The 25000-nt window shown below is 43.8% G+C and overlaps 3 protein-coding genes across 5 annotated transcripts in view; all 3 read right to left on the bottom strand.

Annotated features, from left to right (window-relative positions):
• Nucleotides 1–2253: 2253 nt before the first annotated feature.
• Nucleotides 2254–9873, bottom strand: LOC134099258 (uncharacterized). The gene is made up of 7 exons (XM_062552046.1): nt 9716–9873; nt 8750–8893; nt 8482–8635; nt 8055–8180; nt 5169–5302; nt 4173–4326; nt 2254–3910 (listed from the first exon to the last, which is right to left on the bottom strand). Exons 2-7 carry the CDS (start codon nt 8875–8877, stop codon nt 3782–3784), a joined length of 825 nt encoding a protein of 274 aa, XP_062408030.1. The 5' UTR covers nt 8878–8893; nt 9716–9873; the 3' UTR covers nt 2254–3781.
• Nucleotides 9874–11281: 1408 nt separating this feature from the next.
• On the bottom strand, nt 11282–16034 carry LOC134099256 (uncharacterized). The gene is made up of 3 exons (XM_062552045.1): nt 15990–16034; nt 11974–14999; nt 11282–11469 (listed from the first exon to the last, which is right to left on the bottom strand). Exons 2-3 carry the CDS (start codon nt 14990–14992, stop codon nt 11282–11284), a joined length of 3207 nt encoding a protein of 1068 aa, XP_062408029.1. The 5' UTR covers nt 14993–14999; nt 15990–16034.
• Nucleotides 16035–17246: 1212 nt separating this feature from the next.
• pgm2l1 (phosphoglucomutase 2-like 1) overlaps nt 17247–25000 on the bottom strand; it is a 28839-nt gene continuing 21085 nt past the window's right edge. For all 3 annotated transcript variants that reach the window (XM_062552622.1, XM_062552623.1, XM_062552624.1), the window contains 6 exons: nt 23712–23892; nt 23247–23340; nt 22384–22513; nt 21728–21917; nt 20994–21127; nt 17247–19565 (listed from right to left, as the gene is read on the bottom strand). In XM_062552622.1, coding sequence (XP_062408606.1) covers nt 19463–19565; nt 20994–21127; nt 21728–21917; nt 22384–22513; nt 23247–23340; nt 23712–23892 — 832 coding nt within the window. In that variant the 3' untranslated portion in view covers nt 17247–19462. The remainder of the gene's footprint in view (nt 19566–20993; nt 21128–21727; nt 21918–22383; nt 22514–23246; nt 23341–23711; nt 23893–25000) is intronic.

Below are 25000 nucleotides of genomic sequence, written 5' to 3'. Positions count from 1 at the left end.
TTGCTTTACATTGCTGCAATATTATTACACTCCATTCCCTTATGTCAAATGGAGGCTACAAGGTCTGCTGTGGCCTTGTTAGAACTCACACACAGTATCAAATAGCCTATAGCATATCCACTATATCATTATCCAATCAACCATTTCAGACCCTTGCTTGTGAATGAGGAAAAGAGTTATAACATCCTAAACATACCTTGAACACCTTAGTCTCTCTCTGATGCCATACTGTATAATGCTTTGAACAGACACAAGAGTAGACTACCTCTGTGGAGGTAAGGGCCACTTTAATATATATATATTTTTTTTTTAATGCAGTGCAAGCACAATGGCAAACTACTGGTATTGTATTTTTCTTTTTAATGTCTTAATGTGAAAATGTTCTGACAACTGACCTGCTATTTGTGATGAAAAATAAAGTTACTTTTAAACAGATAGATGGTAATTTGTTTTGTCTTATTGTCTTATTGATATCGACAGGCCCACGTAGATTCTTCTACAAATATAAGGTCGTTCTGAAAATGATAATATTGCCCGTCCTGTGTTGTCAGGTCAGTAATTGAGCTAGACATTTATCCGGTCTGTAGATTAGGAGGTCACGACGAGTGGAAACTACTCGCGGGAGCTATTTTAGAGCGCAAAATGTTATTATTAGCGTACCGAGAGCAGACGTCCCTTACGATACACCTGCAGGAAAAAAAAACAGTGAATTGCTATTGAAGTTATGTGAAAATAATTTGCCGCTCTGTTGTTATATCTGCACCATATAGTAAGTAAGTAATGTTTATTTGTATAGCGCATTTTAAAGTGCAACCCAAAGCGCATAGGTCCCAGTGTTTAAATTATAGTGCCACAAGGCCTATTATCACACATTTTAATGTAGCCTCACGTTTCCAAATTTAAAATGAATGGGAGAGAGCAGAGAAAATAGCCTACAAATGATTCTCTCACTGCTCTCACATAAATGTCATGTCTGGTGCAATTAGTCCGACCGTGTCAGCTCTCTCAAACGCTCACTCTGCAATGTCAAGAGGAGCTGCACCTTCTGATTTTATCTTTATTTTTTGTTGCTGATGGCGACACGCCCTGTAAAGTCGTAGCCTAATGTCAACCTTTTCCACGGGCCGACAGCCATTAGATCTCCTGTCATAAGCTTGCAGGAGACATCTAGGGTGAATGTCTTATTTGTAGGCCAGACTCACTAGGCCTATTGCTTTACCCTAGCGACGGGGTTGTCAACTATTTAAGGTTGTAGCCTACGTGGTTATGTATAGCATGCTTCCCATGTGGCAGTCGCAGCTATCTGAATCTCAAATGTTGCGCAAGAAAATGGAATTCTTTAAACTGTTGCACACCATGGGTTGAACCAGAGCCATATAGGCTACATTTAAACTATGCTGGTATCTACGCCGGCTTCCTTACAACCCTAGCAGGCAAAGGCCATGGTCGGCTAAGGCCAAGACATTTTATCACATAAGGTAGGCTATCCGGAGTGTTTTTACTTTCTATTAGCAAGACTCTTTTACACAAAACAAAATAAAATGCTAGCCTACTCACTGACTGGATGAACGGCTAACAGTGAAGTGTAGGCCAGCCTACCCTGTATGCCTCACACCACGGCGGGACGGACTTTTCACCAGACATGCTATGAGCCTCATCTTAGTTTGAGCACAGTACACCAGCGCCCTCTAGCGAAAATGTATATGACTTGCGCGTGTGCATGCATGCAAGCATGCTCTCCAGTCGGCTCGACCTCACTGCAGGATAGGCCTACTGTACCTCCTCTAGTCAATCAGGTGCGCTTTTAGGGTAGTCTAACAAAGAAAAAAAGAGGCTGATGCATGAGATATGCTTGGATTGGTATTTTAAGTCCTGGGTCACCTAACTTCTCATAATGTGCTCTAGTCTAACCTAGCCTACATTGCTGCCATGGGCTGTATTCTATGTATCATTTATGGCCTAAACGGCCCCCCATAGTATTCTCCTGTTATATACTTACCTGCCCAAATAAATCAGTGATTGGTAGCCTAATAAAAGCACATTGAATGACCTCTGTGTATGAAATGCGCTATATAAATAAACTTGACTTGACTTGACAAATAAAACTTCATGTGATGTATGTTTGGATGAATGAAAATAGTCACTTGCAGAATTTTAACAGACAAGTCTTGGACAGCAGTTGCAAAAATTGTCTGAACTCTAAACCTGGATCAGTCCTGGTTTGCAGGAAACTCTTAAGGATGAAATACAAGGCCAACTGTGACATCCATTTATTACCTATCTTTTATGAGAATTTTTGAATTAACAAAGATCAGCTTATTTAAACATTGGAACATTTTTCCAAACAAAAGAAAAGAAAAAACAAAAAACAAAATAATCATCAAATTCAGATAAAATATTAAAGTTATTAGATAAAAAGGTTGTCACGTCAACCTGAGTAATTCAGGATATAGTGAAACAAAGAGAAAGCAGGGGGGGTAAAGGTGATCTCTGAGGCCTAGCCATAACCATAACAACCACCTCAAACTGAACACAGTGACTTTCATCAGCTCACCACGCTGTGCACAAGGTGACGTCTGTCAGCTGAGTCAGCATGTTGGGCTGCCACATTCCCTGCGGAAGTCTCCTGACCACATGGCCCAGAGGCAGGGGAGGAGCAGAGAGCTACGGTGAGGAGACACACACATCACATCGCCCTTTCACAATCCTGCCACTATACAGGACGCATGAGTTTGGCAACACAAATTACTTCACCACCGAATGAGTGTTTGGAAAGAGAGGAGAATAGGAGAAGTGTTGTCAAATTGCACAGGGAATGAAGCTGTTGCTCTCCCTGTGGCGGCCAAGATCATTCAGATGTTGTCTTTTTTGTAAAACAAAGACAACTTGATTATTATCATTTTTTTTTTGTATTATTTTCTTTATTCTTTGTCAAAAAATGGTAAAAAATGTTATCTTTTGAGATTTGCTCCATCTCTTTCCTTTACATGTTTTGGGTCTTATGAAAGGAGCATGTGCATGTACTTTATATCAAAAACAGGGAACACATACCAATGGAATAACAGTAATTGTCAATATTGCAATAAAATAAACAATTGCTCAAGAGATGCTCTGACTCTGAATAAAATGTTGTGTTGCTGATCTGACATCCACACACACACACACACACACACACACACACACACACACACACACACACACACACACACACTCACGGCAACAAGAGACCCCTGCAGTCACGGCTGTGCCATGGCATGCTTTCTGGTAAGGTTAAGAAATCCAGACTAGCACCGAGCGGCCTGCAGAAGATGTTTCTGCTCCCGAAGCAGATGAGCCCTGACCCCCCCTGACTTAGAGAGGATTCTTAGAACCTTCCTGCTGTTACAGAGAAGCACATCCAACCCGTAACATTCCGCCCCCACCCCCCAGCCCCTCTCAACATCAGAGAACTCAGCTGTAGCAAACGTTCTGAAAGTTACGAGGGGCAAAAGACCTGCCGCTGTGTGCGTGTGTGTGTGTGTGTGTGTGTCTAAGTGGACGTGATCAGCAACACACACACAGGTACATGCACAAAAGAGTACCGTAAGAGTCTGCTGCCGAGAGCACTACAAGAGACACACGCAACTACACACTTTATTCTTGTGTATAATAATCACCATTAACACTACAACTACAAAAGACAGAGGGAAGGAGGGCCAAGATGGATTGAACAGAGGAAGAGGAGAGGGACGACAGACAGAGGAGAGAGAGAAGGGGGGGGGGGGGGGGGGCGTCGGGTCGCTTAAGCACGCTCCCCGCGGATGCGGCGTGCCAGCTGGATGTCTTTGGGCATGATGGTGACACGCTTGGCATGGATGGCGCACAGGTTGGTGTCCTCGAACAGGCCCACCAGGTACGCTTCACTGGCCTCCTGCAAAGCACACAAGTGAGGGGGAGGTCAGGTGAGGACAGTGGAAATGGACTGGTACTGGACAGGGTTTCCTGAAGGAGTTATTGTGTTGGTGATGGCACGTGATGGTGTGACTATTTTTCAGGATTCTGTCTGATTTTACATGGACCAGACAGACCTTTTAAGATAGCACATGTGCTATGTGTGTGTGTGTGTGTGTGTGTGTGTGTGTGTGTGTGTGTGTGTGTGTGTGTGTGTGTGTGTGTGTGTGTTTGTGTTTTACCTGCAGAGCTCCGATGGCCGCACTCTGGAAACGCAGGTCTGTCTTGAAGTCCTGGGCGATCTCTCTCACCAGGCGCTGGAAGGGCAGCTTGCGGATCAGCAGCTCGGTGGACTTCTGGTACCGACGGATCTCACGCAGGGCCACAGTTCCGGGCCTTGGGGTGAATGGGACGGAGGAAGATGGTATTAAATATCAGACCCACGCTATAACAACTGATAAAGGGAAAAGGCCGCACTTTGCATATAAACGTGTTTTTATTGCACAGACGCGTTTCTGCTCAGGCCTTCCTCAGTGTCCAGGAGCACTCTGAGGAGCACACTGATGAAGGCGCTAAACCGAAACGCGTCTGTGGAATAAAAACACGTTTATAAAGCGTGGCCTTTTTTCTTTTCCGAGATAACTTATACGTTTGGCCAAGCACTCTGAAATGAAACACAAGAGACTGAGTGAAGCCTGCTCCTACCTACAATATAACTATAACAACTGGTGCCATTTTACTGTGAGAGCCCAAACCTACTGTGAAAGCAAAATTCTCCCATAATGAGAAGGATTAACATTAAGAACGACGTATTGGCAGGATAGTGGTCAAAGTCATTCAAAAGAACTGAAGACAAATCACAAAGATATATCCATTGTTGGGCATCTTAAACATAGGAAGAACACAAACATCTACTTTCCATTCATTAATCATAATTATCAGGCTGATATGATAGGACACAGGCCACTACAATTGATCAGTTAATTTAGCAGGTCTCAATCTAGACATTATAAATGGCAGCCATGATGATTGCTTTCTGTTTATTTCTCAGTAGACTGCAATTACCTTGCAATTACCTTCAATTATATTTTGCCCATCAATGCTTTTATCTGCTATTACTGTTTGGCTTTCATTTATATGTAGACTAGAGTAGAGGACACTGAATGACCTCTGTGTATGAAATGCGCTATACTGTATGAATAAACTTGACTTGACTTGTTGTGTTTCAAGACGCTCACCTGTAGCGATGGGGCTTCTTCACACCACCAGTGGAGGGCGCACTCTTGCGGGCAGCTTTGGTGGCCAGCTGTTTACGAGGAGCCTTACCTCCTGTAGATTTACGGGCAGTCTGCTTGGTACGAGCCATGGCACCTTAGATTACCTACAGGCGAGAGGCGACGAGACAAACACATTACTTGGAAAGTTGAACTGAAATTAATTTGAAGATAATAGCAGTCTTGGGACTAAATATGCATATAATAGGCTACAGCTATTTTAGGATACACTACATTATAACACAAACTCTAATATTTCTGTAACATTTCAGACATCACTCAATTACCCACCACAGCTGCTATGTGTCCTCATTTTGGGACGGTTATTATTATGAGTATTTCTATGTAATGTGACACCCCATGGAAAAAAATGATGCTATCAATCATCGTCTAAGGGTGTCCACACCCAATGAAAACTAGACTGTACACATGCATACTAGCCAACCAGAGAAGAGATCCCACATGAGGCGGGACTAAAGACTCTAGTTCACTGTTGGCAACATTGCGATTGCCCCGCCTACAATTCTGCGATAATGATGGCGGATGTTTGATACGCATTTCGGCAGAAAGTGTAGCTGAAAAGCCATCGACAATCGTTACAACTTTGTAATTTACAGGTTAACTGGGCTATATATCGAGGGAAAACTAACTTGTTATCGAAGAGGACACCCTAAAGAATAGAAAAACTGATTTCAAACACAGAATTGCAGCAAAACAACAGAATTTAGACCGAGTGAAGCGCTGCATCTATTCGAAATGATCTTTTCCCCGACCGGAGGCTTGAAAACAGCTATTCTGGTTAGGTCGTTTCACCGTTTCTGTTTCACACCTTTTGTAATGCTATAAATTGCATGTAACTAACATTTAAAAAGCTAAAATATAATCGTTTTTTTCTCAAGTATATTATTCACTGTATAATCTAAACTGTAATACATTACCTGTGAGGAAAAGTGTTTTTTGAGTGTCTTCTTGTTATTCCGTTTATCTGGACGTCTATTTATCACGTAGTACCCACAAAAGCGAGAAGTCCAGCGGGAACATGGCCGCTGTGTCAATCATTTATTTCCCACAATGCAACACGGAAGCTAGCGAGTTCTTCGTTCGACATGGCTTTACACCAGGCAAACTTGTATCAAACTACGAATAACATTGACATTTTAGACAGAGTAACAACTATTTGCAACATTGTAAAACAATTTAAGTTACTCTGTAATGATATGCGCAGACCGCCTCGAGTTCTCTAGCAATGTACATTGTTCTCGGGCGGCGCTGAGTCATACAAAAAAGTGATCTGGGAAAAGGGTCTATTCTGAACAGTTTTGCGAATAAGATTTACAATTACATGAAATGATGTAGACGTATTATATTTGATGTAGTCAATGATTATTACAAACGAGCTTTACAAACAGTAAAGTTAGCAGCGAACTTTTCAGCAGTTAAGTGATTGAACTCCAAATGTGAATAGTGTGGTGAAACATTTTTTAGCATCTTAACATAAAAACGTTAGTGCCCATTGGCGTGTAGAGCAGTATTTTATGAATAGTAAGAGTTTATTTTTCGGTTGATTGTAAATCCTCTTAACAGATGAAGCAAATCACTTGTCGACTTTTGAATAAACAATGAAACAAACGTTGAGTAACACCAATTTATTATTCCATCTGCATGAAACATCAGAATATAACAATTTTTAATGACAACTTAAAAAAATGAACGGTTTAAAAATAAAAGGTTTCAAACCAACCTGAGACGAAATACCAAAACTTGTAATCTGGATAAAAGGGAAGATAATCGAGTAGCCATCAGGAATAAGTTTTTTTGTTGTACGAATACACCAGTGCTACATATAAGGATGAATCATGTACTGATACTTTTATTATTTCCAACAAAGTCTACTACAAAAGGAGATTAAAAATCATTCCCTTTCCACAATATAAAGTACAGTTTGCAGCTGTTTCCATACATATAAATGTTCTTATGGTCCAAAAGGAACACCGTGCATGTAATAAGATTCATAATAAATGCTGGAGATTAAAAGGAAAAGACTAATCAAAACCAAACAACAATACCAAAAAAAAAAATAGTAATAAAGCACTTCATTTAAAACAAACATAAAACAATTGCTCACCCAAAGTGATCAGTAGAGAAACACAACACGCGCTTATGTCTCCTAGTCTCGTTTGTTTCGGGCATAGGCGGGTATTTTCCCCAGAATGCAACAGAGACTGAAAACAGATCTGGACTAGACCTGCTTGATCCGAGACGGATCCGGTCAGAACCAGGCCCAGAACTGATGCAGAATCCGCAGCCTTTTGAGTTTCCAGCACCCTGAGAAGGAACTAGTTTCCTCTAACTTCTAACCCTCCTACTACCCCCACAACAGACTATCTGATGTCACCGCTCCAATCCATCTTTTCCTGCAGAAATGCTCGTCCTGTTATGAATATTCAAAAAGAAAAAAAGAAATAAAGGAAATTACACTTGATGCCTTAGCGCCATGTTCGGATTTGATTCCCTTGTGCATAACCAAAGACCACGTCCACACTATACAGAGACTCCAGTACTTTGAGTAGCACATGGAATAGGTCATAGAGACCCGTTTCTTTTAGTGGGTTTGTGTGATGCACAATAAGCTAGTACATAGACAAAAAGAGTACCCCTAAAACTTTGCTGGCAAGAGCACTATAAGGAGACAAGACTACACATTTAATTCTTTTTTTTTTTTTTCCCCATAATCATTGTTACTCTAGAAAATACTTAAGAAAGAGAGGGGGAAAGACGGACTGGTCATAGGAGAGAAGGGTAGGGAAGAGGCGGAGGAGGAGGAGGAGGAGGAGGAGGAAGAGGCGCTTAAGCACGCTCCCCGCGGATGCGGCGTGCCAGCTGGATGTCTTTGGGCATGATGGTGACACGCTTGGCATGGATGGCGCACAGGTTGGTGTCCTCGAACAGGCCCACCAGGTACGCCTCACTGGCCTCCTGCAAAGCACACAGGTGAGGGGAAGGTGAGGTGAGGACAGTGGAAATGCACGGGGCGGTATTTCCTGAAAGCGTTAATAGTGCAACTACCACAGTAACCATGGAAACATTATTGTGCAACTGCCACAGAAACACATCATTGAGAATGATGGTCCGTCAGTCAAGTGACTGCTTTCTGTCAACAATGCTTGCAGGAACACACGGCAGATAGTTCAAACTATTTCAGAGGATAGCGGCAGACAGGCAGGCAGGCTGTGTGTGTGTGTGTGCGTGTGTGCGTGCGTGTGTGTGCGTGTTTTACCTGCAGAGCTCCGATGGCCGCACTCTGGAAACGCAGGTCTGTCTTGAAGTCCTGGGCGATCTCTCTCACCAGGCGCTGGAAGGGCAGCTTGCGGATCAGCAGCTCGGTGGACTTCTGGTACCGACGGATCTCACGCAGGGCCACAGTTCCGGGCCTTGGGGTGAAAGGGAGGGAGGAAGAGGAGACGGGTTATTATTACTGCATAGACAAACTGCCTGGCCAACGTTTCATCTTCTACTTTACTGGTTGTGTTCTTTGTGACGCTCACCTGTAACGATGGGGCTTCTTCACACCACCAGTGGAGGGGGCACTCTTGCGGGCAGCTTTGGTGGCCAGCTGTTTACGTGGAGCCTTACCTCCTGTAGATTTACGGGCAGTCTGCTTGGTACGGGCCATGGCGTCTTGAGTTCACCTGCAACAGGTGAGTGGCAACATAATTAACACAAAGATATTTCAAACGAATAGATTTTCGCAAAATAAATGAAGTTAGTGCTGGTAGAACTGTTGGTTTTATATATTGGTTAAAAAAAAGTTCATGTAAGTTTAAGGAATAATGTTTTTGCTCGTTTCTCTTGCTTTATTATTGTTCTCAGATATATAAACTTTTTTTTTTTTTTTTTTTAACTTCCACCAGATGAGAGAAAGACCATTAATCAATCAGACATCGGTCTGTCTGCGGGCAGTGTTGCAACGTCTATGTACACAAATACGGATCTCACGGTCTTCGAAACAAACCCCAATCGGAGCGACTGTGGGGCGGGAGATGTGAAGCTCTGTGCGAATAGGATTCAGCGGTGACCATCTCCCCCGCCCCCCCTCTGATGACAAGATGGAGGCTGCAGATGTGTGTATAAACGGGAAGAGCTAAAACTCCAATATGAGGTCGACGAAACCTTCGAAAATACTATTTTTTCTTACTCTAAAAATCGTTCCACGCAATCAAACTTGAAAGAGAAGGCTCTGAGGATAACACTGGACGTTAGTATTTTCGAACACGTGTACTCTGCGACCGCGTTTAACCCCAGCAAGTGGGCAAGTACCTCCTGAAGAGCGCAAATTTTGTCTTGCACCACGGCTGTTTTCCACCAGCCTTTCCAGCGGTCGTTTTAGTTTATTTCTTTTAGTAGCTGTACTCAACTAAAACAACTACAATTTCATTTCTACTTAATTACTGGGTGCGAATAAGTATTATTGATAAAGTTACAAGTTAAAATTCAGAGAATGTTGGACTTACTTGACAAAATAGGAAACAAACCGAAGAAGCTCCTCACTGCTCTGTTCTTGTCACTATTTACTGGGTTCACACAATGGAAGTGAGGAACAGTTTTGAAGGGAAAATGGCTGGTTTCCCATGATGCATCTCACTGGGCGGTAAATTCAAATATCTATTTTGACTGGTTGAGCGGGTATTCACTTTTTTTGTTACTATTTAACGTTACAATTTATATTTTATTCTGAGATGTGTAGCCTAGTCGATGCGTTTTAGGAAAAAACAAGTAGGCTTATAGCATGTGAAATACCTCCCAAGAGGTACTTTTTTTTAGATTAGCTAATAATAATGTAAATAGAAATAATATCTACTGGGCTATTCTTTTGTAAAGGGAACCCACTCTGTGTGTCTATGTGTGAAATCTAAAAATGTCTTCTAATCCATTTCTGTTATGACCTGAACACAATGGTGAACTGTTACATAGTTTAGGTGTTCCACAAAGTGCTTCTTTCTTTTATTTTAATAAGCCTGAATGTTTTGATATTATAGGCTATATAACAGGCCAAAATAAAATTGTGAAAGAAAACCTTACATATGTGCGGTCTGATTTTTGTCCCTTACTTGCAAGATATTGTTGTTTGACTGACTATTGTAGATTCTAGACTAGACATGAATTGAACCTTATTGAAATCAGACTGTCGTCCATTGAATACTGTGTTATTTCAAGTAAAATACCAAAATGGTCCATCTCCAACCCCCACACAAGTTAGAGAGGGGGTTGGGTGAGGTGAAAGGTCAGAAGCAGCATACATGTGACCTCTCCTTGTCCAATGGGATTTTGGCATGGGCATCCTGAAGCCCAACAACACCAGCTGGTCTCACAATTAGGCACATATTTGTTCTCAGATGGGATTTTCTGAGCATTATTAATGGACGTAATGTCAAGCAAAATATAAGACAATTCTTTTAATTTTATTTGCACTCTTTGCAACGTTTTGTTTTATTTAAGCGTTTCCTTTGTTTCATTTAGTTAATTAGCTGCCATTGTAATAACAATAAAAACATTCAGAACAGGATTAAAACCTTTATTATAACTCTAACATTATGTACTTTAGCAACAATATGGTGGCAGCAGTATTGTGGAATTCAAGTGTGCACAGAGAATTGTCTTAATGCTGTTCATTTGTGAACAATTCTATTAAACATACGAACTTAAAAAAAAAAGGAGACTTATTGTGTTTTAACCAGGAGAACATGAAAATGACCTGCATTTGACATGGAATGTCCCAGTGCAGTGTACTAGTCAAGCGAGCAAGCTGTTAACATTACCCTAAATGAAATTCATCAAAATGTTAAACTTTTTCTGGAAAGCCAGAAACATTAATTGGTCCTTTCAAAATGACAATACAAATATTTCACATTCATTGGCTGGTGTGTCAAATTTCACCTCCAATACAGTCTAGTGATGTATCAATGTGGTTAAATGAAACACAGTCAATAAAAAGTACAGCCTACAAAAGAAATACAGGAGTGACATTTTAAAAACTTTTAAAACTTTTTAGAAAAACAATATTTGCTTTTACATATAGCTTATAACCCACTGTGTCCCCATTTGCGGCTTAACACACACTGCAGGCACAGCACCTCTGAGTTGCTGTGTGCAAACGGCTCCCTGCACACCTGGCACAGGCCATCATCTTCATCGGAAGAGTCGGAGTCCAGACCCCCTGGAGCTGTCGACGGGCCTGGAGTCGGACTGGGCAGATGTTCTAGAACACCTGGAGTGGAATGATGTTCTTCTTCATGAGTGTCATGTTCTAGAACACCTGGAGTGGAATGTTGTTCTTTTTCATGAGCGTCATGTTCTAGAACACCTGGAGTGGAATGATGTTCTTCTTCATGAGTGTCATGTTCTAGAGCACCTGGAGTGGAATGTGTTTCTTCTTCATGAGTGTCGTCATGGCCATGGTGTTGTATGTTAACTCTGGACACTAAGTCAGTATGAGTGATGTGGTCATTTACACCATGGGTGGTCTCCAAGTCTTTATGGGTGTGCGTTTCAATGCAGTGGGAGGGTGGTGTAGTGTTGAGGGTCTGGCTTTCATCAGTATGGGTGGGTACTAATGTATTGTGGGTGTGGCTTCCCACATTTTGAGTGGACATGTTTGTGTTGTGGGTGTGGTTTTCAACACTGTGGGAGGATACTGTAGTGTTGAGGCTGTGGCTTTGGGTCCCATCAGTGACTGCTGAGACGCTGTGATCGGGGTCGTTTTCCAAATCACCTGTCGGCTCCGGTGCACAGTTGATGTGGTTTTGGGCGCTGCCAATGGGTGATGAATCACTGAGAGTTTTAAGGTCATTGTGGGCAGATTGAAGGTCATCGTGGACAGGTCGTAGGTCATCCTGTGGTTCAGTGACGAGGGGAATAACGAGAGAGAGGTCCGTGCCATCACCCTGTCCCCATTTCCTGCGTAACACACACTGTAGACACACCACCTCCGAGTTGCTGTGTGGGAAAGGCTCCCTACACACCTGGCAGAGGCCGTCCTCTTCGTCGGATGACTCTTGAGAGTCGAGACCATGTGGCGTTTGGCCACTAGGTGGCGTCAGCGGTTCAGGAGTTGGACTGTGCGGCGGACTTTCTGAAACATCTGGAGTTTCATGGGTGTGGTTTTGCCCATTTAGCATGGGCACTGGGTCAATGTGGGTGTGGTCTGGTTCATTGCGGGCAGGAACGTCATTGTTGTGGGTGTGTTCTTGTACATTTGGGATGGGTATGATATATTCGTGGGTGTGGTCTTGTACATTTGGAGTGGTTACCAACTCTTTGTGGGTGAGCTCTTGTCCATTTAGTGTGGGCACAAAGTCTTTGTGAGTGAGGTCTTGTACATAAGGAATGTGGGTATGGTCTTGACAATTAGGGGCAGATGCCAAGCAATTGTGGGTGTGGTCTTTGCCTTTGGGAGCAGGCACCAACGCTTTGTGGGTGTGGTCTTGTTCATTAGGGGTGGGTGCCAAGTCTTTGTGGATGTGGTCTTGTTCATTAGGGGTGGGTGCCAAGTCTTTGTGGATGTGGTCTTGTTCATTAGGGGTGGGTGCCAAGTCTTTGTGGGTGTGGTCTTGTTCATTAGGGGTGGGTGCCAAGTCTTTGTGGGTGTGGTCTTGTTCATTAGGGGTGGGTGCCAAGTCTTTGTGGGTGTGGTCTTGTTCATTAGGGGTGGGTGCCAAGTCTTTGTGGGTGTGGTCTTGTTCATTAGGGGTGGGTGCCAAGTCTTTGTGGATGTGGTGGTCAGCCATACTTGTAGTGTTGTGGGGGTGGTGGTCAACAGTATGGCTGGCCATTGTAGTGTTGTGGGGGTGGGGCAGCTCTCCTTTAGTGCATGCTGAGGCGATGAGGTGATGGCCGTTCTCTACACTCTCGGTGCGATCTGACGCAGAAGCGATGAGGTTATGATCACTGGGGGTCGGTGAGGAGTCTGTGGGGCCGTGGTCAAGAGTGTCGTTGTTGACATCATGAGTGGCAAGTTCAGTCGTGTGGACAGGTTCCAGAACATTCTGCAGCTGGGTCACAGAAGTGGCACTGAAGTGATCCACCTTCAGGGAGTGGGAGTGGCTTTGGATGCTGCGTGTAGGCGACGAATCACTGACATCGTGGGCGGCACCCGCAGTACTGTGAGCTGCTTCAAGATCATGCAGAGGTTCGCCGACAGGGGAGATAACGAGAGAGAGGTCCACTTCATCGCCCTGTCCCCACCCTCTGCGCAACACACACTGCAGACACACCACCTCCGAGTTGCTTTGATGAAACGGCTCCGTACACACCTGGCAGAATCCGCCATCTTCGTCCGGTGATTCTGGAGAATTTACAAGGCCTGGTGTCTGGCCGTTCCCTGCAGTTGAAGAGCCTGGTGGAGTAGAGATGTGAGACCGTAGTGAAAGGTCTGGGGAATGAGAACGCTCTTGCTGATCAAGAGTGCTGCCGGTGCTACTGGTGCTGCCTTGCCCATCTTGAACTACAACGATGCATGTGTGTTTTTGAGTGTCCCGGATGCCACCATTGTGTATAGACGCGGGTTCACCATATGAATGGGGTTCAGAGGGGCTTAGGCCATCTGTGATGGAGGAATCAGTGAAAATGTCAGGATTCAGTGGGAAGACAGCGCAAGCCTTAAACCCAGCCATGATATTGTATGAGGTAGTGGCCAGAGGTAGAACTCTGGTGATGATTCCTGTGATATCATGAATTGCCACCGCTTTTTGAGGACTAGCGAGTAGCCAGCCATGGATGGCTGCGTTTGTGTGTGTTTTAATGGGCCCATAGATATTCCTCTCCATGGGAAGCAACAGGTGGGGGCAGTCGTGGGGAAACGGCATCCACACTATTCCATTTAGTAATGCAAAATGAAGGGCTTCAACGGACAGGTATGACTCATGATTGTCCGTCAGTAGTAAACAAGGCTTCATAAGGGTACACTTTGAATTTCGCACAAAATGCCTCAGGAAGTCAAGAAATTGTTCCTCCCGCAGCCAACCATTGGGGTGGGCGCCTCCACCACTGCCGACAGGGGCAGAAGCGAGCGGGTCCGGTCTGAATGTCCTGCTCGGGAAAACAAAGTAAGGTGGAATTGCCATCCCACTAGCGGAGATGGAACATGCCATGGTAACTAGGCAACCCTGCTCAGCAGAAGTAATGGCCGCCTCCTTCAGGAAGTTCCTCCTCGTTCCCACCCTGGGAGGGTTGTGGCCTACGCTGACCCCAGTCTCATCCATGTAGCACATCGCTTCCGGTCCAAAGCCATGTCTCTTCGCCACATCATCTAGGTTCCTGAAAAACAGGCCAGCATTGTTTTGGTTGAAGCCATGTGACCCCCGTCGACCGCCGGGTCGATCGCTGGTGATGGGCAGGGTGGGGTGTTGCTTTAGGAAAGCAGAAAGCCAGTCTTCACTCGCCAGCTCGTCCTTCCGCCACGATGAAGGCACTGGTAGCTGATGTTTCACTGCAAACTGGTAAGCTAGCCGCCTGACTTTCTCTGAAGAAAGACTGAAATAAACACTGGCGGCAGTGAAAATGCATGAGGCCAGATCCTTCTCCCGACCGTGACTCAACTCCAGCCTCTCGGCAACATGGCCTTCTCTACAGGTAGGACTGTCCTCCGCAGCAGGTCCTTCTCTACGGGTGCTGAAGTCCTTGGCCGTGTCCATTCTTCTTTTCTTAAGCGAGGCCACATGCTGGGCAGCTGTTGCCACGGCATCCTGCACTGGACGCCCTCTACGCCTTTTTCTTTGGTATCCTTTCACCATGTTAATTCTGGGGGAAAAAAAACAAAACAATGAAGATTTTAATCATTCTGTCAAACTGACAACATGGAACTTGGAAAGTGGAACAGAGAGGGCTATGATAGACAAGACTACTCCATAGTATTTTACAGCTGTGTGTTGACTGAATATCAAAGTAATTCAACTTAAGTTATCCCTGTACTGTTTAATAAACTACTCATACAAAAACTGCACTACTTCAAGTGTCAAATCTATAGTTTTCTGAGTATCAAAACGGCAGTTTTGGAGACATTATTTTCAACATCCAATGCAATATTTTGGACACAACCATATTGTATTGCTTTGTAATTCAGATAAACTGCAGTAGGCCTATACCATTTATTTGTCCCATGACTGCAGTTGTTGTAGCCTAAGGCTAATATCAAAAGCCACCTATTAAACGTAATTAAAGTAATTCATATCAAAACATTACAACATTTAATCCATTACAATTACGCATAAAACCTTTGCCAAGCAAGCTCAAAACTATCTAGACCAGTAATCACCAGTAATTCTTTCATTATGCAGTCTTCAAGTTAAAAGAAAGTAGGCCTAGACCTAGACCTAGCTATCACAACAATATGGTCTGAACATAGTATCAACTTTGTAGCCTCCTCATGATAAACGTCAACAACTGGTTCAGTCTGCCCATATCTTGCAAACTCAGGTATGGCTAAATCGTGCCAGCGTCTCCATATGCTACATCGTTCTTCTGAATTAACTTTAACGGCTGCTTTGTGTCGGTGTTTTGATAGCGCATGGCTGAAATAGCTACAGGACTTCGCCTCGTCTGTAATGTTATACCCACACGCACGCAAGTAGGCTATTCAGGTTTGGGAAACGTCCTTGTTTGGACAGCGTGCTCTATGTTTCTTCCTCTTTTTGTTTTCAATGCATCTATTTGTCTTATTCACGCATAAACCACCTTCAATGACAACAATCGTTTCATTAAAGCACACAGGAGACAGAAGAGTAGGCTTACCATTTTAGACTGACACCATCACAGTTCGATTATGTAGACAGGTAATAAGTTTAGTGGACTAGTAGCCTATGGTGGTCACTGGTCTGATAATAGGTGGGGGGGGGGTGTGTGTTGTTAGGGGGACATGTGTGTCGTCATTGGATAAACCATGCGCAGCAGTTACAGCTCGAGTAGTTAGTTACTATAGGAAGTATTATGTTACACAAACACGCAGTGTTCTCACCACATTTTTTAGAGAAAAAAATGTGCTCCTGCTCGTTGTCATTTGGTTCCTTCCGCTACATCCCTGCTTCTCAGCATACCCGGATGACGGAGACTCGGAGAGCTGCATGATTGTTTCAACCCCACAAGATGGCACTCGAGGTGCTCTGGATGTGCTCTCCTGCAGATGACTTGTGCAGATGTGCGAATACAAGTGCGTGTGTCTGCGGTCTCTGTTGACCATCTGACTCACTCTCTTAGCATTATGAGTTCAGTATCAATTAATCTTCTCCTTAATTAGCTTACTAAATCTCAATCATTGATTAGCATTCTCTGTCTGCAAGATAATATGAAGCATTTTAAGATTTGTACCCAATTGGCCTACAGGTTAACTGGCTTATGTAAGAAGCTACATCTCAAAGCTGTTCTCTTGAATGAACAGAGTCTGGTGTGTCCTGATCAACCCAGTGTCCCGTACTGCCAGCTTTTCAAATGACTCCAATTCTCACCTCGCCTCTTCGCTTTTGTATTTTTATTCATCAATTGCAGATCTGGCCGGAGCCCCACGTGCAATCTCTAAGTGTGAATCATTTGCCTGCAGTGATGGTAGGATAAGCCATTTGGTGTAAATCACTTTGACGGGTGTGAAGGAATTAAAATGCTCAGAGCAATCTCACAACAAACATGTCATTTCACATGCCTATGCTGAAAGGGCTGCTGTTGTGATGTTGCAGATTACTTTTGTGGAGGAACCAGACATCAGTGCTGCTAATATACAACAACAATGGATTATATGAAGAAAAAAAAAAACCCTATAAAGCAACATTACATGTCTGACAGAATAGATGAAAGGAAAACAAGTAGCCTATTGGGTTTTACCGCAATAGCCTACCCAATAAGATCTTCGGTCTGATAACCTTGCCAGATAAGTTGCAGGAGAAAATACTTTGACCTTGAGTTCTGTGTTGTGCAGATCAAATTTACAACAATTACTTTAGCTGTGATATTATTTACTCCAATAAAATTAAATAAAATGAAGGAGCGTACACAATGTAGCAATTTGGCATTGACAGTTTTACTGTATAATACAGAAAATAAATATTCCACTGTCAAATTGAAAAAGAAAGAAAATCAACAACAATGAATTTCTATCCGTCTTCTAAAAAGTAGTTGCATTCTTATTTTTCCATCTTTCTTCCAAAAATATAATTGAAAATATACTCTGCTTGCTATCTTAATGCTTACAGTCTATTCTATCATTTTTGGCTTATTTATCATAATAATGATCTGGCATTACATCAAATTCAAACTCATTTCATATTAACAAAAGTTTTGGTGATGATAACATCAGTTTACACTGGGAAAGCCACAAACATAAAACACTTCCTGTTCATGGAATATCAAAAGATACAGTACAAGTCACAGTAAAAAAACAAACAAACAACTGACTTGACTAAAAAAAAAAAACTGAATTCAGCATTTTACAACAGCTACAAGAGCAGCATGTGATGCTCGTTAATACTGGAAATAATACACTCTAGTCTACAGACAGCACAGCACCGAGGAAAGCTTTAACAACTCAAACACAGGACCAAAACAATATACTCAGACCACAGGGTCGTCATGGACCAATGAAATGGATTATACCCAAGTCTCTATGGAGACAGACAGGAAGAACATATATGGTTCTGAATCACATGAGCACTGCACACATCAAGGTAGCTGATCAGTCCTGCTATTACGGACAAGCATAAAGCGCTAGGTGTTAGGTGTAGCGATACAGCAGGCTCGTTGTCGTGGTATTTGAACTTAAATAGGTAAACGATGCTAATAATAATAATCATTTTTTGAAATAAGAGAACATTAAGTGTATTAAGTGCTTGCAATACAGCACTCACTGGCTCATTCACTCAGCTTTTGAGACTCACATCACTGTTGTGAATCCATTCGATATCAAGCGGATATTGCTTTGTATGCAACAATACAAATGTCTGCCGTTAGCCTCCAAGAGGACCAGCTACAAGCCTCCACTGCAAAGCTTTCTCCACCCTGTACTGCTGTGACCCTGTATGTTCGCAGCGACACTGAAGGTGTATTCAGACTAACTGCGCGCCTCCTGATTGTCGTTTCTAGACACTTGTGAGTGATTGTGGGGGGTGTGAAAGGGGGGAGTGGGTTGTGTGCTCTGAGCTAGAATTGCGCCCCCTACTGGAGCATATAAGTGCAATGCCACACCGAGTATATCCACACACACACACACACACACACACACACACACACACACACACACACACCACAGCACAGTACATCACACAGGTGGCATGAGGTATGGGAGAGAAAGTGCTATTCATACCCAGGCGTGCGGACACACACAGCGCAGCGCACGCAGTCACAGGCACGCGCTGGACTGCGCCGGAGCACCGGGAGAAAACGGAGTGGGTGGGTGAGTGAGCACGCGGGTTATTCACACAACCAGGGCCGGGTGGCCCAGATTCGTGAAGAAGCTCTTAAGTGCTAAGAACTTCTTAGAAGCGCTCTAAAAACGTAATCTAAGAACGCTCCTAAGAAGTTCTTGTAGCACTTAAGAGCTTCTTAACGAATCTGGGAAAGCCGGCCCAGATCACTGAACAGATTAAATAGCTTAATAATGCTTCAAACATACAATACAATACAATACAATACAATACGCATGAGAAAATAATGTCTTGGTGACCTGTACAAGGAGACACGTATACATGGAGTGCATCACACACTATGGCAGGCTGGAGCACTTAATGTGCTGATGTGATAACGAGGGGCCACTTCAGCACAGGTGATAACGAGGGGCACAGGTGTGCACAGGTGTGTTTTGAACGCCAGTTCAGCAGCAGCATGGCAACACTATACAGTAGGTGCCTCTCATTCAGCGTTTAAACGTCCCCCCTCGCTCCGCGGGCCTCGATCCTCACTGATCTACATAAAGAAAGATAGAAGAAGGGATAGACTATCCCATTGTTGCCGCTCCATCATTCTTTATGTAGATCAGTGAGGCTCGAGGCCCGAGGAGCGAGGAGCGAGGAAGGACGTCCAAGCGCTGAATGAGCGGCACCTTATGTCTGAAAAAAGAGAAGCTGTCGATCACTTTGGGAGTTGCTAAAGTGAAGTGTGAGTTTTCACAGTGCGGTACATTCATATGGCGTCCACGGACTTAACGGAGCGCGCTGGGGCACGACGACGACGAGCTGATGGGAGGGAAACTACGGGAGCGCCGGCCATCAGACGACATCACCTCGCTAGACGCGCCGTCGGATGAGATTGTTTTTGTCCGGTTCTAGAAACTCCTCCACCAGAGCAGACGTGACTTTTTTCAGCTCTTCCTCCAGATTCCTGGTGTCACTGCAGAAATAAGTCAGAAACACACATAATGTGAAATTAATTACTAATATATTTATAATTGGGCCCCAGCTGTGGCGCAACTGGCTGGGGCACCCTCACCACACGCCTGCCATTCTCCACTATCCTATAATATTAAAGGCATAAAAGCCCCAAAAAATACATTTAAAAACAAAATAAAAAAATATAATTGGAATACATTAAAACTCTGTTTACATTCAGGAATACAGCACTCAAAATGGTGTGCAAAGTCACATTCTTTGGCCCCCTTTCTGCAACCCCATCCACGTTACTATTGCAGCCTGTAGCAGCCAAGCATTCATGTTACAGGGCTGCTCCTTCTCTTAGCACTCTGCTCTCGTGCAAATGTGTTATTCATGTTCTAGGGCTGCTCCTTCTCCAAGCACTCTGCTCTCGTGCAAATGTGTTATTCATGTTCCAGGGCTGCTCCTTCTCCAAGCACTCTGCTCTCGTGCAAATGTGTTATTCATGTTACAGGGCTGCTCCTTCTCCAAGCGCTCTGCTCTCGTGCAAATGTGTTATTGCACTTACACGATCAGCAGCACAGAAGACAACAGCAGCAGCAGAACTGAATTATGCACACTAGAAAATATAAAAGATATAAGGCTGCATTTTGAACTCCAGCTCTTTTGCATAATTGTGCTGCTCTTTTCACTGTAACATCAACATCCACTGTACATGTAGATAGATAGATCAGATACTTTATTGATTCAAGATGTGGGGGTTTGCCTCCATTCAAATCTTAAATAATGAATTTGTTTGTCCGTAATGGCAGATATAACATACACAATGTAGCAATTTGCATATCTTAGGAGAACAACAATTGAAGTTTTGTATAAAAATGTCTTAGAAGTCAGACCACAGAACAAAAAAATGGTTGCTACAAATGTTTTTTCGTAGATGTTTAAACAAACAACAGAATATGGCGGGAATGGTAACATAGAACAATGGTAGGAAAAGGGGAAAAAAAATAAAATAAAATGAACAGAGCGAAAATAGAAAAAGGAAATAAAATAGAAAAGCTATGTTGCTATTCTTCACTTCAGTACACTCACAATCTCTCAAAGCTGCAGCAGAGTCTTCATGTTAGTGAGTTACTGACACTGAGCACGCTCTCTCTCCCTCTCTCCCCCTTTTCCTCCCTCTCTTCCTCTCCCTCTCTCTCCTTCTCTCCCTCTCTCTCTCCCCCTCTTCCTCCCTCTCTCTCCCTCTCTTCCTCCCCTTCTCTCTCTCTCCTTCCTCCCTCTCTCTCTCTCCTTCTCTCCCTCTCTCTCTCTCCCTTTCTTCCTCTTTCTTTCTCTCTCTCTCTCTCCCTCTCTCCCCCTCTCTTCCTCCCTCTCTCCCTCTCCCTCTCCCCCCCCCCCCTCTCATGTGAGCATGGCACGAGTGGCAGACGCCCCGGGCACTGACCTCTTTCCGGGCGGCGCGCAGAACTCGGTGTAGAACTTGATCTTGGGCTCGGTTCCGCTGGTGCGCAGGGTGGCCACCACGCCGTTCTGCAGCGTGAAGGTGACCATCTGACTGCTCTTGGTCACAGGAAGCACCTGCGCAACCAGACAGGAAGTCGTCAGTCAACACACAAAACACTATTATTTGCACAAAGGTAACTGCGTTGTGATGAAGATAGTCAATTAACTGCAGCTCTTTGGATAGTCTGCCTACAGGGACTACAGATATACAGATGGTCTGTTGAATTCAGAACTGAAAGACTTTAATTAGTTCACTGAGCATCACCTTACCCAAAACGCAATCTGAATTGTGGATAACACAGCTTCAACAGAGAGGTGTGTCTGTAATCTGGGCGTGTGTAGCTAGTCTACAGGCAACCGTCCACATAAAGGGACCAGGAGAACCAGCGATAGAACTGCACTTCAACATATTTCTCAAAAGTCCACCCTCTGGCACTTACAGAGAGATGAAATCAAAACCACAAAGTGTTTTGATCTCAATGTTTGTAGGGCCCAAGCACCAGAGGTCTGAGCACCTATATTTGTGTGGCTAACTGCTAACATTGTGCCACTTCAGTTATTTTGGATAAAAGCATCGGGCACAGGACTAAGGATTTGTGCACCATGAATAGAAGGCTGTGATACTGCAAAAAAAACCTCAATCAATCAAATACCAATTTGATGTGAGACACTTACACATTTTTGGTCAGGTCGGCTGCTGTCATACCCTGTGGTCACGTCTCGGACGTTCACAATGTTGTATCCCCCGCAAGACTTGGGATACACGTTCTCCCCTTCAAAGTTCCGCAGGCGTGTGAAGATTCTCTTCACCGTAGGTGGGTCATTGCAAATGACGTAGGAGGTTTTGGAAATGTGGTAACCGTAGCTGAAGGAAAAATAGAAATATATAACCCTTGTTAGTGTAAAGCCCTTAAAAATACTGACACGTACAACAAGCAGCTAGAACACAGCGGCCGATTACAACTAGCAATTTCTCCCAGGTATCTGTAGCTTACAAATAACGTAATGTCCCAACTATTAGCCGCGGCTTATGCATTGGTTTTGCAAAATCTCTTCAGCTATGAGGCTAATACACGAAGGTAATTAATATGGAACTAATATGGTTTTGTTTTCTTTTAACTTGCATAAAACACTGTCCTGTCGCTTACACAATGTGGATAATACACAGGAAATTACTGTAAGATAAGAAATAACAATAACATTCAAAAACATATACATAGACATTCTGCTATCTGCTATAATTAACCCGTTATCAAAGTTAATGGGACATGTCTGCTATCTGTATTGTATATGAACGTGTACAATTCTCGTGGACGTCGACCAGGTCTTACGTTTCATAGATGTTCTGCAGTTGCTGGTTCAGCGTCAGGTTTTTGGTATGGAGATACGCGGCCATTTCTGCCACCACCACCGCGGCGCTCACGCCGTCCTTGTCCGGAACCATGGTTCCACACAAGAACCCTAGGAACCACCACACAGCACATGACGACAGGCCTTACAAAAGTTAAATGTTTGCGCAGATTTGCAGCAAACTTGTATGTGATTTATGGGAAACAAATGAGTTCACTAGAAAATACTGCCAGACGTTTGCCAATGTTGGCCACTAGAGGCACATGTGTTCCCAGTGATCTGCCACCACACTTGGCCAATAATAGCAAAGTTCCAGGGAACGTCTGGTGATTAACCTAATTTGAAATTGCTGTAAATTTGCTCCAACACTGCCAAAAGTTAACTGCAACTGTTTGCCAGATATCTAATATAATTTGCATATGAAAAAATGTCCCTGCCACAAATTTGCGGCAACAGTTGGCCAGAAACCCTGATATTTCTGTAAGGGAAGCTATCAGCTTCCAGTGGAAAACATTGATTTAGTCCACAGATCACGCGGTCAATGAGTTCTCTAACTGCATGGATCTTTTACCGTCTACACTGTGCATCACTGTATGCTACAGTTGTACTGATGGTGTCCTTACATAACCAATAATGCATGGGGATGTATCATACTCATACATGTACAAGACAATGGTGAAAATACCATTGAATCAGGGGATTAAAAGAAATATAATAATTGTCTTGTGGGCTTAGACGTAGACGTAAACAGGAAGATAATCCAGGGTTGGATTGTAGGGATTGCAGACAAAATAAGTGTGTTGCATCAGGAATACTCTGTAAAAGACACAGCAACTCAACTCACCAATAGACTCCTCAAACGAGAAGATGACCTCGTTTCCTGTTTTTTCTAACTCGTGAATTTTGTTTCCGATCCATTTGAAGCCAGGCAGCGTCTCCTGCAGAGTGAGAGAGGTCAAGTCACTAACACTCACACACACACACACACACACACACACACACTACTACACACAGGGCAGTGGGGCATATAGTACTAATATTACACACGCACACGCACACACACACACACACACACACACACACACTACTACACACAGGGCAATGGGGCATTTAGTACTAATATTACACACAAGCACGCGCACACACACACACACACACACACACACACACACACACACACACACACACAGTTACTAATATAAAAGACAAGTACACACACAGGCATACAGCACTAATATTACACACAAACACACACACACACACACACACACACACACCCTATTAATTAGCGAGCACAAGGTGGACTGACCTCGAAGTGGAAGCCCTCCATCTGTGCGAAGGCCTTGAGGATCTTGGAGGAGACGGTGGTGGCCAGCATGTACACCTTCTCCGTGTCCGAGGGGTCAGAGTGCGTCTCCTTCCAGTTGTACAGCATCCACCAGCCCAGCAGGGCGGCGAGCTCGTTCCCAGTGAACGCCTTCCACCCGCACCTATACAGCCAGCAGAAGCACAACCCACAACAGCTTCAGAGTACATCGCCAGAGAATGTCTAATAAGGGGAGAATGACCACTAGCGAAATACTTCCGCATGGTACTGTAACTAGAGGGCGATCGCGAGCAAGTAATAATTTTTTCTCCTGAAATTGCATTAATGCATGCGATGCAGGATAACTTGACTTGACAATTAGCTGACCAATGCAATTTTCTATGTGTTGTTATTCCTAAAAACCCTTTCAAAGTTTTCATGTCACGTGACACAAGCGAACCACTTTACGGCCATAGACCTAAAAGAAGGTTCAGCTTCACGACGGTCGTAATCGGTCGCGATTGTCGCGAGCATCCATGAGCTAAATGCTAGCATGTTACAGGGAAAACGACCCATCCTATGAAAAGCAGAAAGGACATGAGTGACTTTTTATTTCATTTCCAGTGGAAAACCTATACTCAGGTAGCTACTATGACAATGTACATTAAGAAATGAAGTCAACTGTGAAAAAAACGAGTTCTAGCCGCTTAGCCCCATAGACCACAATTCATTTATCACTTGCTCGGCAACGCCCCTAGCGGAATTTCAACAGATTGCAGGAACAATCCGGTACAATGGAGTTAATAGGAAGTGGACCGGCTCTCCCTAAAGGGGCTCTGACATCGCCTTCCACCCACACCTACAGTCAGCAGCACAACAGCTTCAGAGTACAGCAGACTAAAATAGCCCACCAGGAGGCCTCAACGCCAGGCCACCTTCTTCAGCTTAACATCCTTCAGCTTAACACCGTTTTAGACCAAAAACATGAACCATGACCCATAATACCTGGCTGGCCACTTTACTAACGCTACAGGACCTGTATAGTAATGCAGAGCATATTCAGCTCGGGGGTAAACTAAGAGATCACTAGACACTGGGGCCATTCTGATGCCATCCTACGGTTGCTGAGTGACATTCAAATGAGTTGACGGCGGTTACATTCAAAATGAAGAGACCACCACGAATTTGAATGTTCCTGTCGACTCATTCGAATGTCGCTTAGCAACCGTAGGATGACGTCAGAAAGGCCTCTTACTTCTCTGCAGAGCTGTAGGCATTAAAAAAGATCCTTC

Source organism: Sardina pilchardus, chromosome 13 (genome assembly GCF_963854185.1).
Source record: "Sardina pilchardus chromosome 13, fSarPil1.1, whole genome shotgun sequence".
Lineage (NCBI taxonomy): Eukaryota > Metazoa > Chordata > Actinopteri > Clupeiformes > Clupeidae > Sardina > Sardina pilchardus.
Note: the sequence above shows the minus strand (reverse complement) of the source record. Positions and strands in the feature narration are given on the sequence as shown.

Bases quoted from the DNA above. Each gene is read 5' to 3' on its own strand.
- LOC134099256 (XM_062552045.1), bottom strand. From the start codon at position 14,992: ATGGTGAAAGGATACCAAAGAAAAAGGCGTAGAGGGCGTCCAGTGCAG. The intron at 11,470-11,973 runs GTGATTTGGAAA...ATTCCACTCCAG, and splicing joins CTGTGCACCGGAGCCGACAG to GTGTTCTAGAACATCTGCCC.
- LOC134099258 (XM_062552046.1), bottom strand. From the start codon at position 8,877: ATGGCCCGTACCAAGCAGACTGCCCGTAAATCTACAGGAGGTAAGGCT. The intron at 8,636-8,749 runs GTGAGCGTCACA...TTTCACCCCAAG, and splicing joins AAGAAGCCCCATCGTTACAG to GCCCGGAACTGTGGCCCTGC. The intron at 5,303-8,054 runs TAAGCGCCTCTT...TAGGTAATCTAA, and splicing joins GCATCCGCGGGGAGCGTGCT to GGTGCCATGGCTCGTACCAA.